The sequence below is a fragment of the Nicotiana sylvestris genome, chromosome 4 (assembly GCF_000393655.2).
Source record: "Nicotiana sylvestris chromosome 4, ASM39365v2, whole genome shotgun sequence".
NCBI classification, from domain to species: Eukaryota; Viridiplantae; Streptophyta; class Magnoliopsida; order Solanales; family Solanaceae; genus Nicotiana; species Nicotiana sylvestris.
The window spans coordinates 166,905,836-166,921,411 of record NC_091060.1 but is presented as its reverse complement, the minus strand read 5'-3'; the positions used below and the strand labels follow the sequence as shown (position 1 = coordinate 166,921,411).

At 35.6% G+C, this 15,576-nt stretch overlaps 1 protein-coding gene across 1 annotated transcript; it reads right to left on the bottom strand.

The window, feature by feature from the left end:
- Nucleotides 1–3,148: 3,148 nt before the first annotated feature.
- On the bottom strand, nt 3,149–5,920 carry LOC104212073 (uncharacterized). Its single transcript, XM_009761254.2, has 3 exons — nt 5,374–5,920; nt 4,035–4,261; nt 3,149–3,515 (listed from the first exon to the last, which is right to left on the bottom strand). Exons 1-3 carry the CDS (start codon nt 5,680–5,682, stop codon nt 3,452–3,454), a joined length of 600 nt encoding a protein of 199 aa, XP_009759556.1. The 5' UTR covers nt 5,683–5,920; the 3' UTR covers nt 3,149–3,451.
- Nucleotides 5,921–15,576: the final 9,656 nt, after the last annotated feature.

The following is a 15,576-nucleotide window of genomic DNA, read 5'->3' as shown; positions in this document are numbered from 1 at the left end:
AAACTCCCTCTGCGCCCCTTGCGGGTGTAGGTAAAAAAGGAGGTGTGACAATCTAAAGCAAGCACCTAAACAGTGGCATGAAAAATTTGATCAAATTGATTAATGATGGTTTTTCATCAATTGAAGTAGATAAATGTGTTTATACAAAATGTGTAAATGGTACATGTGCTATTATTTGCCTTTATGTGGATGACATACTTATTTTTAGTTCTAGCCTTGATTTGGTACATAAAACCAGATTTTTCTTGTCTTCTAATTTTAAGATGAAAGACATGGGAGAAGCTAATGTTATTTTAGGCATGAAAATTATAAGATATGGCAATAGTTTGATATTGACTCAAGAACATTTTGTTGAAAGAATTCTTAAAAATTTGATAATTATGATGTGGTACCTGTAAGCACTCCTTATGATGCTAGTAGTCAATTAAAAAAGAATAAGGGAGATGCTATAGATCAAAATAAATATGCTCAAGTTATTGGTAGTCTAATGCATTTGATGAATTTTACTAGACCTGCTATTGCATATGCTATGTGTAGATTGAGTAGATATACTCAAAACCCGAGTCATGATCATTGGAATGCATTACTAATAGTAATGAAATATTTGAGAGGTACCATGAACTATGGTATTAAATATAGGATTTCCCACTGTACTAGAAGGATACAGTGATGCTAACTGGATCTCTGATTCAGATGAGACAAAATTTACTAGTGGTTATGTGTTCACCCTCGGTAGGGGTACTGTGGCATGGAAATCAGCTAAACAAACAATAATAGCTAGATCTACCATGGAATCTGAGTTTGTGGTATTGGAATTGGCTGGCAATGAGACCGAGTGGTTAAAGAACCTTTTTGGCAAGTATTCCACTAGGAATAAAACCGACACCTTCTGTGTCGATGCATTGTGATTGCCAAGCAGCAATAGCCATTGCTAAAAATAAATCCTTTAATGGGAAGGGTAGACATATCTGATTGAGACATAATGTGATAAAGCAGCTGCTTAAAGATGGAATTATTTCCATATATTATGTGAAGTCAGAAGTGAATTTGGCCGATCCTCTGACAAAACCTTTGGGAAGAAAATTAATATATGAAACGTCGAGGGGAATGAGACTTTTGCCAATTTGAGTTTTATCATCTATGATGATAACCCAACCTATGTGATTGGAGATCCCATGAAGTAGGTTCATATGGGTAATAACAAGTCATTAGTTGTTCAAATGTGCACTATTAAATTATATCTCTTCCTATGATGTGTGTGTATATATAGTGCAAGACTGCAAGGAATGAGAGGCTGGGTTATTAAACTCTTAATCTAATCCATAGCCTAATATTAGGTGGTGTATTGCGCTGCAGAATACACTTGATGGATAGAAATATATGAGTGTGGTGTGGGCCGCTCCTATTAAATTTATGGCAAAAAATTTCTAAAGCACTCATGAAAACCAGGCGCGTGCATGGCTTATTAGCGCAAAACCGTGACAAACAACAAAGTGTGTGGAGGTATAATGTGATAGATAAGACACCAAACTTACAAAAGAATTCTTATTTCATAGAAGTTCTAAACTTTCCCAATTGTTATGTAAGTTTAATCTTATTTTATCTAGGTTTGGTTCATAGTCCAAGAGACACCAGATTCGACGCATTTTGCTCATTTGTGAAAACCCAACCAGTTATTTAATTTTTTATTTTTTAATATTCTTTTTGAGATATGTGGGGGATTGATAGAAAAATATTTTTGATATCTCAAAAAAAAAAACTAAAACTATGTCTGGATTTATTTTCTTACTATTATATTAATGGGTCTTTATTATAGTAATTATTTCAAATATATTTGTAACAGAAATTAGTTTAATGTTGAATTTAATTTGGGACAAATAATCTTACCAATGCATTTTCTTTGCCCTATGTATATATATATACGTTTTTGGTTTTACTTTGAAAGTGTGTGTGAATTAAAAAAATTCTTTCTTATTTTGTTTTGTGTTGGGTTTAGTTCTTAATCTTTGTTGTTTCTGCTCCTAGTTATACTAGAAGAGTTTGTTGAATCCTGGGGGATACGCTCAATAATATTCATCTCAGTGTGGGCGAAACATCCTTAAGGACAGTGTCTTTGACACGCTTCAAGCTAAATCTTTTATTCTCCATAATTATTCAATTTTTCCAACAATCTATAGGTCATGGGTTCGAACCGTGAAATCAACCACTAATACTTGCATAAAGGTAGGCTGCCTACATCACACCCCTTTGGGGTGCGACCTTTTCCAAGACCCTTGTGTGAGCGCAAAATGCTTCGTGCATCGGGTTGCTCTTAATTTTCTCTTACTTGGAAGATGGATTAACATGTAAAGCTTGATCACTATGCTACTGAAGATGACATGGCTAAAGTAGGAGCATCATTGTCCAGTTTGAAGTTTTCTTACAAGAGTTTGGTTTTGTCATCAACTGTAACATTTTCTTTTCCAATTTAGCAGCCTGTGACTAAAAGTTACTATTCTTTTTAACTTCTTGCACTAACAGAAAATGTATACTCCTGTTTGTTTCCTGGATTTTCTATCAAAAAATCAATTGAATTCTAGAGATATATTCAACTTAACGGAAATCATACGAGACGATGAATGATGAAGATTAAAAAGCATCTTGACATTACTATCATTACTTGGGAAAAAATAGTATTGAACATATGACCCCGACCCCTTGGTTCTGAATTGTACTACATAAATATTACTCCAATAAGATTGAAACACGTGATGTATAGTAAACCAAAAATTTACTGCTAAAATATTTTTATTATTTGACATAACAGGTTGGACCATCACAGTTCGAATATAATACACAAAATTTTTGAGAATTCATAAAAAGTGAGTTTTGGCTCTTATTTGTTATAGATATTTAATCGATTTTACTTTGGTTGCCAAACTTAAATGTGCTTACACATTTGTTTCTCCTGTCAAGAAAAGATGAATACTCAAGACTACAGTTTTTAAGAGTTGTTCTATTTTTATGTTTTTGCAAAGTTTTTTGTAAAAACAAAGAATTTAATTCGATTTTCTCTACTATTTACTACGGTTTTTTTAAATTCCATTGGCCAAGAGATGTTGAAGCTGCATAGATTATTTGTATTGTACCTATTATCATGGAGAAAATATAGAAGGGAAATGAGGTAACGATTCCATATTGATTCGAATTAATCCATACACTCCCATTTTTAATAAGATTCTGGCTAGAAATCTTTAAATAGGAAGTAATACTGTAACATCATAGTCCACCAACTGGCTTTGAAATGGTATTATTGACTTGAGAAATCAAAAGGAAGACCTTTGCCTTCACTGAAATTTGATCATTTGATATCAAAACAAAGCTCTAGTAGGTATACTATGACTACCAAGAATAATGAGTTCAACCACAACTCTGCATCTATCTTCATCTCAATAGACACACTGCACTTCCATTATTGCTGTTGCTTTGTAATCGTCTTCGGCTCGCTTTTTGATCCTCTTTCCTTCTTTACTTCTCTGTTCACATTCATAATAATCAACCAGATCAAACAATTGTTTGTTATAAGTAAATTCTAGTCTAGATTCAGTTTCAAATAGTTGGACTTTTAGGAAAAGTTTCAAGTTTCAACTACCCTTTTAATAGTGTTAAGTTTCTCCTCAAGACAGTTGTTTTCTCAGTGAACCCATGAAAAATCATCATCTCATATGATAAAAAGCAGTAAAGACTAGTTTGGTGTAAGTAAACTCTACTGTAGATTCAGTTTTTTCAATCTTTGTAGTTTTAGGAAAAGTGTGAACTATTCCTTTAACATTCTTAGGTTCCCCCTCAAGATAAGTTGCTTTCTAAGCTAATCCAATTTTCTAAGATAAAAAAAAATAGTAGAGAGAAGAACACAAATCAAAGAACCCCCTAATTTACTATTAGAGCGGAACAAATATCAAGAATTCATATAGCCTAATTTTGACTAGCTTGGAACTGAGACGTAGTTGCTTGATATGTATATTATACAATAAAACAAGGTTGGAAAAATCTACCTTGGCTCGGATTGCTGGTTGGAAGGTGATTCATAAGTGGAAATGGAACGCATGGACATCTTGGCAATCTCCGCCACAGCAGTGTCTCGGATAGCCGGTGAATCACTCGTCAAATCTAGGTATGCTGCTTGGAAAGCTTCTTGCCAGAATTTAGGCAACCTGATTCTGCTACTCTGTGTGTACACATCCCACATATGTTTTACCATTCTCTCTTTTTCCTCCAATTCCTACAGATCAGCAGATAAATTCAACATCTTAATACATAATGGTGTAAATTTCAAGATATAAAGATCTCAAACAAGAAATCCCATCATCTAAAGTGTATAAAGAAATAAGAATAGAAAGAGGAAAAGCATTAAAGAAAAGGACTTTTTTTAGGTGATTTGACCTGAAACGTACACCTCTTATCACCAATCAACTACATTTCAATACCAAACTAGTTGAATCAGCTGACTTTATTACTAATACATCTAGCAAAAATCAATTCATTTTTTCTTAGTTACTTATGATTTGCCTTATAGTAAGTGGCCCCTCAAGGTCAAGGAAAAATCAGTTCAAATGTAACATCTAAAGTAGAAAAAGAAGATTAGGAAAAGGGACAGTCAAAAAAAACTTTTTAGGTAAATTTACCTGATTTGTACTCCTAATCTAACCACTCAAGTAATCAACTACATCTCAGTCCCAAACTAAAATGGGACTAAAATCAATGCAACTTAGCATTTTAACACACAAAATGGTGAAACATCAAGAGATCAAACACCCCAGAAAAGCAAATCCATCATCTAAAGTAGAAAAAGAAGATTAGAAAAGAGGAAAAGATAAAAAGTACAGGACTTTTAAGGTGACAACAACAACAAGTAGTCAACAACAAACCCATTACATTCTCACGCATGGGGTGTGGGGAGGGTGGTGTGTATGCAAACCTTACCCCTAACTCGTGCAGGAGCTATTACCGAGAAACTCTTGGTACGTGGGGTTTGGGAGGGGGTGTACGCATCTCTTACCCCTGCCTTGTGCAGGTAGAGAGCTATTTCCGAGAAACCCTCGGCACGTGGGGTCTGGGAGGTGTGTACGCATAACTTATCCCTAACATGTGAAGATAGAAAATAGATTTCCGATAGCCCCATAGCTCGAGCAGGACTTTTAAGATGAATTGACTTGAAATAAAAGCCTACTACAACCAATCAACTATATTTCAATACCAAACTACTTGAATCTGTTAACTACACAACCACTAAATCTAGAAAAGATCAAATATTTTTTCTTATTTACTTGAGATTTTTACCTTATAGTAACTGACCCATCAAAGAAAAAGGAAAAAGGAGAGTAGAAAAAGTACCAGAATATCAAGATCATCATGGATCGAGAAATCAGAAGCATCGGATAGACGGCTGAGATTAGCAGCAGACCAATTGAGACTGAGAGTGAGAGAGCCAGTAAACATAGACCAAAAAGCTAGCAATAAAATTGCAGCCAATACCCACAATTTATATTTACCTTTACCCAATAGTCCATTACATCCTTCTTTTTTCCCACTTGCTGCTGCTGCTGCTGCTACCGCAACTGAAGCTGCAGTTGGTGTTACTGTATATGTAGTAATACTTCTTGTTTGAGCTTCTTCCTCTTTCATTTCTTGGTATATTCTCATGATTTTTACAACCCAATTAAGAAAAAATAAGATCTTTGCTAATAAGAATCTTGAAAATGCAGAAGTGAGAGTAGAGTTTTTGAGAATCAAGAAGATGGGTGTATTAAATAGTGGTGGTGATGTTTGGATTTTTAATTTAAGGAATAGTGTGTAGAGGTGAACACAAATATGAGATGAGATGAGGGGATTGGGATTCAAAAGTTAAACCACCGACAAGAGTAGAGAGTGGGACAGTGCCATTAACAAATGTGGTGTTCTCACTGTATATATCAGTAGTTATTAGTAGTAGTACTAATTAGCTGTGAGGAATGTGGAGAAACAAACATAGCGGTAACAAAATGGATAAAAGAAAATATTTATTCACCCGTATTATTCTTAAAAAAATAGGTTGAATTATAAATTTTTTAAAAATGGGTTAAATATGAATAAGAACCATATTATCCATGTAGAAAATGGATAACCAATAGATAACTAATGAGTTTAATTTTCATATTTGTAAAGCCTTAATTTGGGAGTTACTAAAGTTTGGGTCCCAAAGTGATCATATTCAAGAAGTCATGGATAATATGGATATTTATATTATCTGTCGGTTAACCCATATTTTATCCGTATTAAATATGGATGGGGTCGGATAATTTATCCGTTTTTATATTACCCGTTTTCGACCAGCTCATATCCGATCTGACGCGCAATAAGTTATATTTTGGGATCTTTACACAAATAGCCGGTCATATTTACTATTTATGTTTTCTAGCCATATACATATATTATGCATTGATTATATACAATTACATATGTATAATATATAAATAATGCGTATATTATACCATCGCTGGCTATTTTTAGTTTAAGCAATTGAGTAAGCGACTATTTGGATTAATTCTTCTATTTTTATTTTTAACTAAAATTTTCGAGTTTGAGTCTGAGGTTTTTATTTGGGAATATTTTACCTTAATGCGAGATTTCTTGCCACGAATCCAAATTTAACTGAGGTCTTAAAATATATATCGGCACCAAATGAAAAACAAACAAAAAAACAAAAAAAAAAATATAAATATGAGGAATGTAGAGAATATTAGACAGGGCATGTGGGGTTTGTTAAATACATTTGACTAAATTGGCATGCCGTCAATGACTTTGTAATTTGTATGGGCTTTCAAGACCTGTGGGTCAGCTAACCTTTTATCTTTTCGTATAGGGAAATTTTCGGTTTCTCGAAATTATATTATCAAATATGTTCATAGTTTGCATATTATTCGTCATGCTAATAGTATTTCTACAAAATATAAATAATTCATTAAATAAAAAATTATTGTAACTGTAGACTTCCTTATTTAGGGGCGCTAATATTGGGGAATTAAATATTCTTTCAAATATTTTACAACCACCTCACTCACGTATCAAATCACACCCCACGATTTCCTCTTCAATCACCCACGATTTCCTCGTCTAAAACCAGCGAAAATCTGCATCATTGACAACTATTAAAAAGCTTTGAAACTTTGAATTCGAATTTGGGTTTTCAAAAGACATTTGTTTGTTTGGATTGGATGTTGTTGCAAAGAATTGAGAATTCTCTTTACGTCTCTCTCTATCTCTTAATCCCAAATTTCAGTAATACAAAGCAAAGGAAAAGAGAGCAGCAATTTCACCATTGACAGCCATTAAAAAGCTTTGAAGCTTTGAATTCAAATTTGGGTTTTCAAAAATCATTATATGTTTGGCTTGAGTGTTGTTGAAAATAATTGAGAATATGGTTTGGAGTTTATATCTCAATTTTGAGGGATTTTGGTGAAGATTAGACTTAGTTTTGGCTGAATTTCAGATTGAAAGAAGAAGAAGAAGAAGAAGAAGAAGAAGAAGAAGAAGAAGAAGAAGAAGAAGAAGAAGAAGAAGAAGAAGAAGACATGACATACATTATATTGCAAAAATTATAGAAAAATTGTAGACTTTGTTTATTTATTTTTCTTTTATTCATTTACCTATTGTATGAAAGTTGAACAACATTGTATAAAAATTGTATTTAAGTGGTATAATATTATAGTTATATATAACTTAGTAGAAATAATGTACGAAAATTGTAGATAAGTTGTATAATATATAATTAATTGTATGAAATTTGTTTTTACTATGTATAAATCAGATACAAAATATACAAAAGACATATTGTATAAATTTTGTATGTAAGGTTTATGTTATTGTAGTTGTATTTAACTGGGTGAAAATAATGTGTGAAAGTTGTAGAAAATTGTAGATAAGTTGTATTCCTCTGTAACGCGAGATGTTGGCATATCAAGTAACTTTAGTGTTCCAGACGAACATGCATAAAAATAAAGATAAATTCTGTTATGAACAGTTTGTAGAAATTTTGTAGATAATTTGTAGAAACATTGAAATTCTGTATTTTCATATTAATTTTTCAAATGATATGTAGTTTTATTGTAGAATAAATGTAAAAATTTTGTAGATATTGTGAAAATCAATACTGATATACGCCATAGTTAAATGAATAAAAGAATACAATTTTATGGTAGTAAATTGTGCATCCGCACCTCATGCTCAGTTCTGCAAAGTCAAGAAGACATTTTGTGCATCCGCACTCAACTCACGTAACTTTACAAATCCACAAGCAACTAGAAAATTGGTCATGTGCCTCATTTTACTTTACAATCCTCAAGCAACTAAATAAATGGCCATGTGCCTGGATTTTGACTACAACAACTTGATCAATAGATGAAGCACAACCTAATTTCAATTCCTCAATTTTGTGTCCCCGAAAACAAGCCATTGTGAGTCTTATTTGACTCATTCCTCACATTCAACCTATTCTACAAATTCACGCCTCTTTACATACAATACAACCATAATTTCTTGAATTTAAAGGTATAGCAATATATATAACTTAAAAAACATCTTCTCCTCTACACAAATTAGCTCCAAATTAGACGAAGTGGAAGAACAAGCTCTCATCAAAACTTTTAACACAAAAGCACAAAGCTCAAAAATAAATAAACAACAAAATACATTTTTTCTACAATTTTTCTATAATTTCTGCAATATAATGTATGTCATGTCTTCTTTTTCGAGTTTCAATCTGAAATTCAGCCAAAACTAAGTCTAATCTTCACCAAAACCCCTCAAAATTGAGATATAAACTTCAAACCATATTCCTAATTATTTTCAACAACACTCAATCCAAACAAATAATGATTTTTGAAAACCCAAATTCGAATTCAAAGCTTTTTAATGACTGTCAATGGTGGAATTGCTGCTCTATTTTCTTTTCCTCTTATATTACTGAAATTTGGGATTGAGAGATAGAGAGAGACGTAGAGAGAATTCTCAATTCTTTGCAACAACATCCAATCCAAACAAACAATGACTTTTGAAAACCCAAATTCGAATTCAAAGCTTCAAAAATTTTTAATGGTTGTCAATGGTGGAGGGGTTACAGATTTTCGCTAGTTTTAGAAGAGGAAATCGTGGGTGATTGAAGAGGAAATCGTGGGAATTTGGAGAGAGAAACTTGGGGGAGTGGGAATATACGGTTGAGTAAAATTAGGAGACTAATTAATACCATTAAAATCCTAAAATGGTACATAAATAGTAATTATATTAAAAGTTAAGCATGGAGGGTAATATAGTTTACTATATGGCATAAGAATGTAAAAATTACTTTCGTATATGTAACTAGTAATCTGCCTAACAAAGTGTATGCAAAACAAAAAAATTTATTTTGTGTCTCACACAACTAACATTAGTTATATGAGGCTTCTTTCTTGTCTTACAATTTTGTGGTCCTAAAACTTTGTGGACCCAAATATATAAGATACGGGTCCACAAATGAATGAGATAAGAAGAGACCTCACACAACTAGTGTGAGTTGTGTGAAGCACACCATAAAATCACTTGAAACGAAACAGTTACGACTCGTTTAGTACTGGGATAAGGAATAATTAATCCCGGGATAAAATTTGAGATGAGTTTATCCTTTATTTAATTGGGATAAAATCATGGCATAACTGATCCCTGAATTAATTATCCCGAGATTGTAGTATTTTTTAATCCCTATGAAACAGTTGGACTAATCTCAAAATAACTAATCCCAAAATAATTAATCATGTGATAAGTTATTTCCAACCAAACGACACCTTAAACTCCCCCCACATCTCAGAGTTTGACCTTTATAAACATATAATCTCTTCATAGGAAACATTTTACCTATTTTTCTATAATCGTTGTATGCACTTTTTTTGTTGTTAATTTTAAGTGTATTCATAAAAGACTTAAAAGTCTTTAGGTATGGAAAATCCTTAGTAGGGAGATTTTCTTCCCGAATGTGGCCCTATGCAGTGCGAATCCGAATATTATTGGGCTTCAATACGGGTTTCGGATAGAAATTTTTATCTCCTATAGCAAAGGTTAATACCTTATTTATTTTAAAAAATTATATTTTATAGATACCTTTTGATTTTTATATCAAATATTTATTTATGGTTTCCTCCTACTCTTAAGCCATAAAATACTCTTTGTATTATTTTTCTCTCTCATTCTTTCAGATTTTTCTCCACCCTCTCTCTCTCAACGCCAGTATTTCTCAGTCGAACACCGGCAACCACTATCCACGTTATGTCTTCAGCAGTCGAACACCGGCAACCAAACAATGTTTTCCTTGATTTCGTGGTTAATAGCAACCCACCATTCTAAATCAATTTCTTAGTTCTCAAATTGTGCAATAAGAATTTGGGTCGTGTTTTATTTGTAACACCGGCAACTAAACAATGTTTTCCTTGATTTCGTGGTTAATTGCAACCTATCCTTACACTCTCCACAATCTCCATTGGGTCGTGTTTTCACTACCGGCTTCCGGTGAACGGCGGATTCGCTGGAAATTAAGGTTTGTTCTTGAACAAAGACGACGGAGTTTGGGGCTGAGCAACTTGATTTTCTGTTAATATATTTCAATGTATTTTTCATGTATTTCATTGTATTCATTGTCTTTTTTGTAATTCAATGTATCTCATTGTATTCCATGTATTTCATTGTATTCACTGTCTTTTTTTTTCATTGTATTTCAATGTATCCCGATGTATTATATGTATTTCATTATATTCATTGTCTCGCTATATGCCATGAATATATTCATATATTTTTTTAATTAATATAATTTATGTATTCAGATGTATTATATAATTTCTCTGAAGATTGCTATGTTTTTGGGGTATTTTTTGGTTGAGAATCTTTTTTATAACTGAAAATACAAAATTTGTGTGTTATAATTGAGTTTGTTGAGTTATATTAGGAGTCTATTATGTTAATTGATTCACTTTCCGTTTTAAAAATAGTGTAATCCCCTATTTCACGTCGTGAATACAGTCGAATACAGTTGAATACAATAATCTGTCCAGCTGTAATTCCATGTTTCACTCCATGAATCCAGTCGAATACACTCGAATACAACAACTGATTAACTAGACTTCCCAGATTTACGCCTATTTTTGCTACTGTATTCATGAATACAATAGCTTAAATACATCAAATACATCTTATAACCACACAGAAGGTATCTATAATCCGTAATATAACAAATTGTATCTATAGATGGCTAATTACTACCAAAAGATAGTGTTTTATGAAAATTTCTCTTCCGGATACCGGGTGGGAAACAAAAAAAAGTGTTTTTGTACAAAATAATACAATATTCATATGACACTTAAATAACCAGAAATCCATTTTGGAAAATGCTACAAATACGAAACATGCCAAGTGGCAAGTGTTAACAGTTTTCTGTTTTGACGAAGTTGCAACGAAAATGGCCTTTTCACATTTGGTTTGTCAAACTCTTCAACTATTTAAAAAAAACTATTAATAGTTGCTTTCTATTAAAAGAAGCCAAAAGATAGTTTTCCTCAGCCTAAAGCGTATCAATGCGCGTAAAACTTCCACAACGTTATGTTATTGCTGTTCGGGGGACCTGGGTGGTGTTTTGTTAACGAGTATTTTAATATATTTTAATGGTTCTTTTTTAATGACAAACTTGACTTTTTAAAAGATGTAATCCTTTTTAGAGAAGGTGGTTTTAATCTCTCCCTGTTTTTTAATAGTAAATTCTCGACTAAGATGGTTTGTAGTTCCTTTTTTTGACAATTTTTGAAGTGTGTTTGCTTTGGAAGAACGGCTGAAGATTCCAAACGGTTGATGCTCAACTCATGCCAGTTTTATTAAAATAAACAAATATAGACAAAAATCTAAAAAGAGCTGATGGTGATTTACAATAATAAAGATTTCACAACCAGTCAACTAACCAACCAATAATGTTTCTGTTTACCCTAAAAATTGGATGACAATTAAACTTATAATGTGGCTTTAAGGACACGTGATTTCACCTAATACCAATTGATAAGTGTAAAGATTAGCAATAGAAAATAACAATAAAATAAGGCAAATTAGTGTTTGAACGGAGTCCAGCCCTCGAGTTTGAACACTCTCGAACTGACCACTGCAAGAACAATTAAAAGTATAACAATATGATGAACAAGAATATAAGCTAGAAAGTATTGTATTGCTTTGATATTCGTGAATGTAAGATGGTTACAAAATGATTAGGGCCCTCTTTATATAGTAGAGGAATCCTATTTATGGCACAATTATAATTACAAAAGCAAATCTCATGATTAACATAAATAACAACCCTTGATTTGATTTGTTCTGAAATTTACGCCATGATCTTAGCCTAGTCACCGATATCTTGTCTTTCTGTTATTGTGCTTTGCTCGATGTCTGTCTCATTTGGTCTCGATCGCTACTGGCCGATCTTCGATAGGTACCTCAGTCCTCGAACTCGGTGCCTTATTCTCGTACATCGGTCTGATCCGTTGTGAGGTCGACCTTCGATGTAATTCTCTGGCCTCGATCAAATAGTAAAATTGGGTAGGCTCAGTTTTAACCGTATACAGATAGTCCCTTCGTTTCTTGGAGTATAATGAGAAGAAACGAATTGAGCCTTCGATTTTGTGCCTCGACTTGTCATGATGTCATCTCCATGACGTAAGCGATGGAAGTGACTGAAACGTCCCGTCGGTTCACATATTGAGGCATTAAATGCTTGTCAGTTGCTGTCCGCCATTATTGATTTTGAACTGTCATCTTCTTCCTATAAATGTGCTTTCCTTCTGTTTTGCCCAAACTTTACTCTTAATCTCTGCCCTAATCTTTAAAGTTTTTCACTTCCTTCAAGCTTTTTCGTGCTGCACAATCTTTAGGTTTCGTTATCAACATTCCCTCAAAACACCAAACCCCATTCTCTTCTTCCTTCTTTCAACTTGCAGAGATGGCAAAAATGTCTAAAACTGTTCCACAAAAGGAGGGCGCCTCTTCATCGCGGCCGGACGGCGATAAAATGCCAATGGAGCCGCGCCCTGAGGAGTGCATTCCCGAGGGGGGTGTGATCTTACTTCCGACTTCAAAGTCGAGAAAATTTTATCTATCACTGGCCGGCGTGAGCCAATGTCGAGATACATGTGCTCGATAACTGAGAGCGACCTTGAGTAGGTCAAGAAAGACTGCCACTAGGAGAAGAAAGAGGCGGTGATTCTGGGCCCCGAGGAAGATATCACTACCCATGTGAAAGGGTTTCTAAGTGCTTACACTTATCTTTTCACACTAGGCCCCGTTGATCCCGTCATCATTGACTTTTGCCTCCAATATCAAATAACATTAAGTCAGATCCACCCTTCCTTTTGGCGGATTGTCATTCTATTCGGATTTTTCACGAGCAAAGTCGAAGGGACGCCTTTCACCCTCTACCACCTCATCAGGTTGTATAGGTCCCATCTTTTTCGAGGTGGGTTAATAAAGCTTCAGCGTCGGGCCATCAAGGTGTTGTTCTCGAGCATAAACGAGGACAAGGATCGAGGGTGGATGGGTTGGTTCGTTCGAGTGAAGACTTCCGACCTAATTCCGACCGAGAAGTAGAATATGAAGCGTAAATTCAAACCTTTCTTTAGCTTCTATTTACTATTTTGTTTCATTTACTTCTCCTCATCGACATCCTTTTCTATGGTGTAGCGGTCTCTTGGATGACTGGTGCGATTCCGAATCTCGATAGTTGGGTTCGGACTCTAGTTTCGACCTCCCCGTACTCTGAGCGCTCATGGCGCGATTTAGCAAGGGGCCGATGGGAGGCCAAAAATCACGGTAAGCCTTTTCTTCACGTATCTGATGGCTTTCGTTAAACTGTTTCCCTCTTATACTCACTTGACTTCCTTTCGTACAGGCCTCGAGAAAGATGCCGTCATGAGGCCCTCGTCCAGGGAGGAGGAGGTTTCGCCCCCGGTCGCGAAGCCGGCGAAGGAAAAAAAGGGTCTCACCCTCCGAGACTCTAAAGCCCAAGAAGAGTAAGGCTCGTAAGCCGAAGATAGATACCGCCCCTCTGCCCGCTGATGTAGCTCAGCAACTGAGAGAGGAAGAAGAAGATGAAGACAAAGGCTTCGCACTGGCTGCTCGAGTGAAGAAAAATGTTGATGCCTCAAAGGCAGCTGAGTCAGTTGGGGCCGAAAAGACTTAGCCTCGAACCAAGGGGATCTCGGAAGAGGGCCCGAGTAAAGTCCCCGAGTCATCGGAGGCTGAAGATGCTTCTTGCCGAAATGAGCAATTAGCGGGTGTGCCTAAAGGGGCTAGCTCTGAGGCCCTTCAAAATGAAAAGAACGCCCCAAGTGACTCGCTTGGGGCATTAGAAATTGGCGATTCGCCGAGCCTAACTACATTTTCTGCGGGGCAAATTCAGGGGGCCCAGGCCTTGGGGACTTCCGATGTGGAAAGAGCCCACGATGGGGAGGAATTTTTTTGTGGTTGCTTTACGGAGTCGAAGATGCTATCGACCTGAGTGATGCATCGAGTCTCTTCGATGAAGCTCAACAACTTCTGAGCCAGGTAAGCCTCAGCTCCCTTAATCGATATTGCGCTTACATTTATTTTTTCTTGCCTAATTTCCTTTCTTTCTACATAGGCCTTGACATTTCATCGGGAAGCGTTATCTAAATTCTGGGCAGAGCTGAGCCGATGCGAGGCCGATCTTCAAAGGCTCACGGAGGAGAGAAATGCCCTCAAACTTCTCAGCGGGCTAAAAGAAAAGGAGATCAAGGACCTCCCAGCCGAATTGCCCACAACTTATAAAGAGCAAATCGACCTGATTGAGCAGGTAATGAAATTTTTTAGAAGCTCGATGTATCAATTCGGGAATGACGACTAATACTTCGATCCTGCATGTTCAGCAGAAGGCCGAAAAGATCGAACAACTTCGTCAGGAGGCCAACATGATGAGGGCGGAGACTTTGGGGTGAAAACAAAACATGGACCGCCTTGCCTCGGAGAAAGATACTGCTCGATCCCAACTGTCACCGGTCAAACGTCAACTCCAAAGCATGAAAGAGGAAAGCTCGACCCGAGCCAAAAAAATTAAGGAGCTCGAGGCTCGGTTGGCCATCGAACTTGCAAAGGTCACATCTGATGCAGAAAAAGTAAAAGCTAACGCGAAGGCGATCGTGGCCGTCTACCGAGCTGATGTTGAAGCTGCTCAAGCTTGAACAAAGGAAGTTGCTGACACCGCTCAGACTCGATCATACTGGGAGGCCGAGCATGCCAAGTACCAGTCTCGAAGAGAGACTCTCGAGGAGATTCATGCTCGTGACTTTAACCTGGCTATCGAGATCGAGAATGCAAAAGAGTTTGAGGCCGAAGCCAAAGCGTTACTCTCTTCTGATGATGATTCCGGGAGCGCGAGTGGATCCAAGAGTGGAGGGGACTCCGATGATGAAGACACAACTCCCGAAGAAAATTAGGCACTTGGAATTTTTCTTTTTTGAATTTTTGTGTAGGATCCTAATCGGTCCTTGC

Bases quoted from the DNA above. Each gene is read 5' to 3' on its own strand.
- LOC104212073 (XM_009761254.2), bottom strand. From the start codon at position 5,682: ATGAGAATATACCAAGAAATGAAAGAGGAAGAAGCTCAAACAAGAAGT. The intron at 4,262-5,373 runs GTACTTTTTCTA...GCTGATCTGTAG, and splicing joins ATGATGATCTTGATATTCTG to GAATTGGAGGAAAAAGAGAG. The intron at 3,516-4,034 runs GTAGATTTTTCC...GAATGTGAACAG, and splicing joins AACCAGCAATCCGAGCCAAG to AGAAGTAAAGAAGGAAAGAG.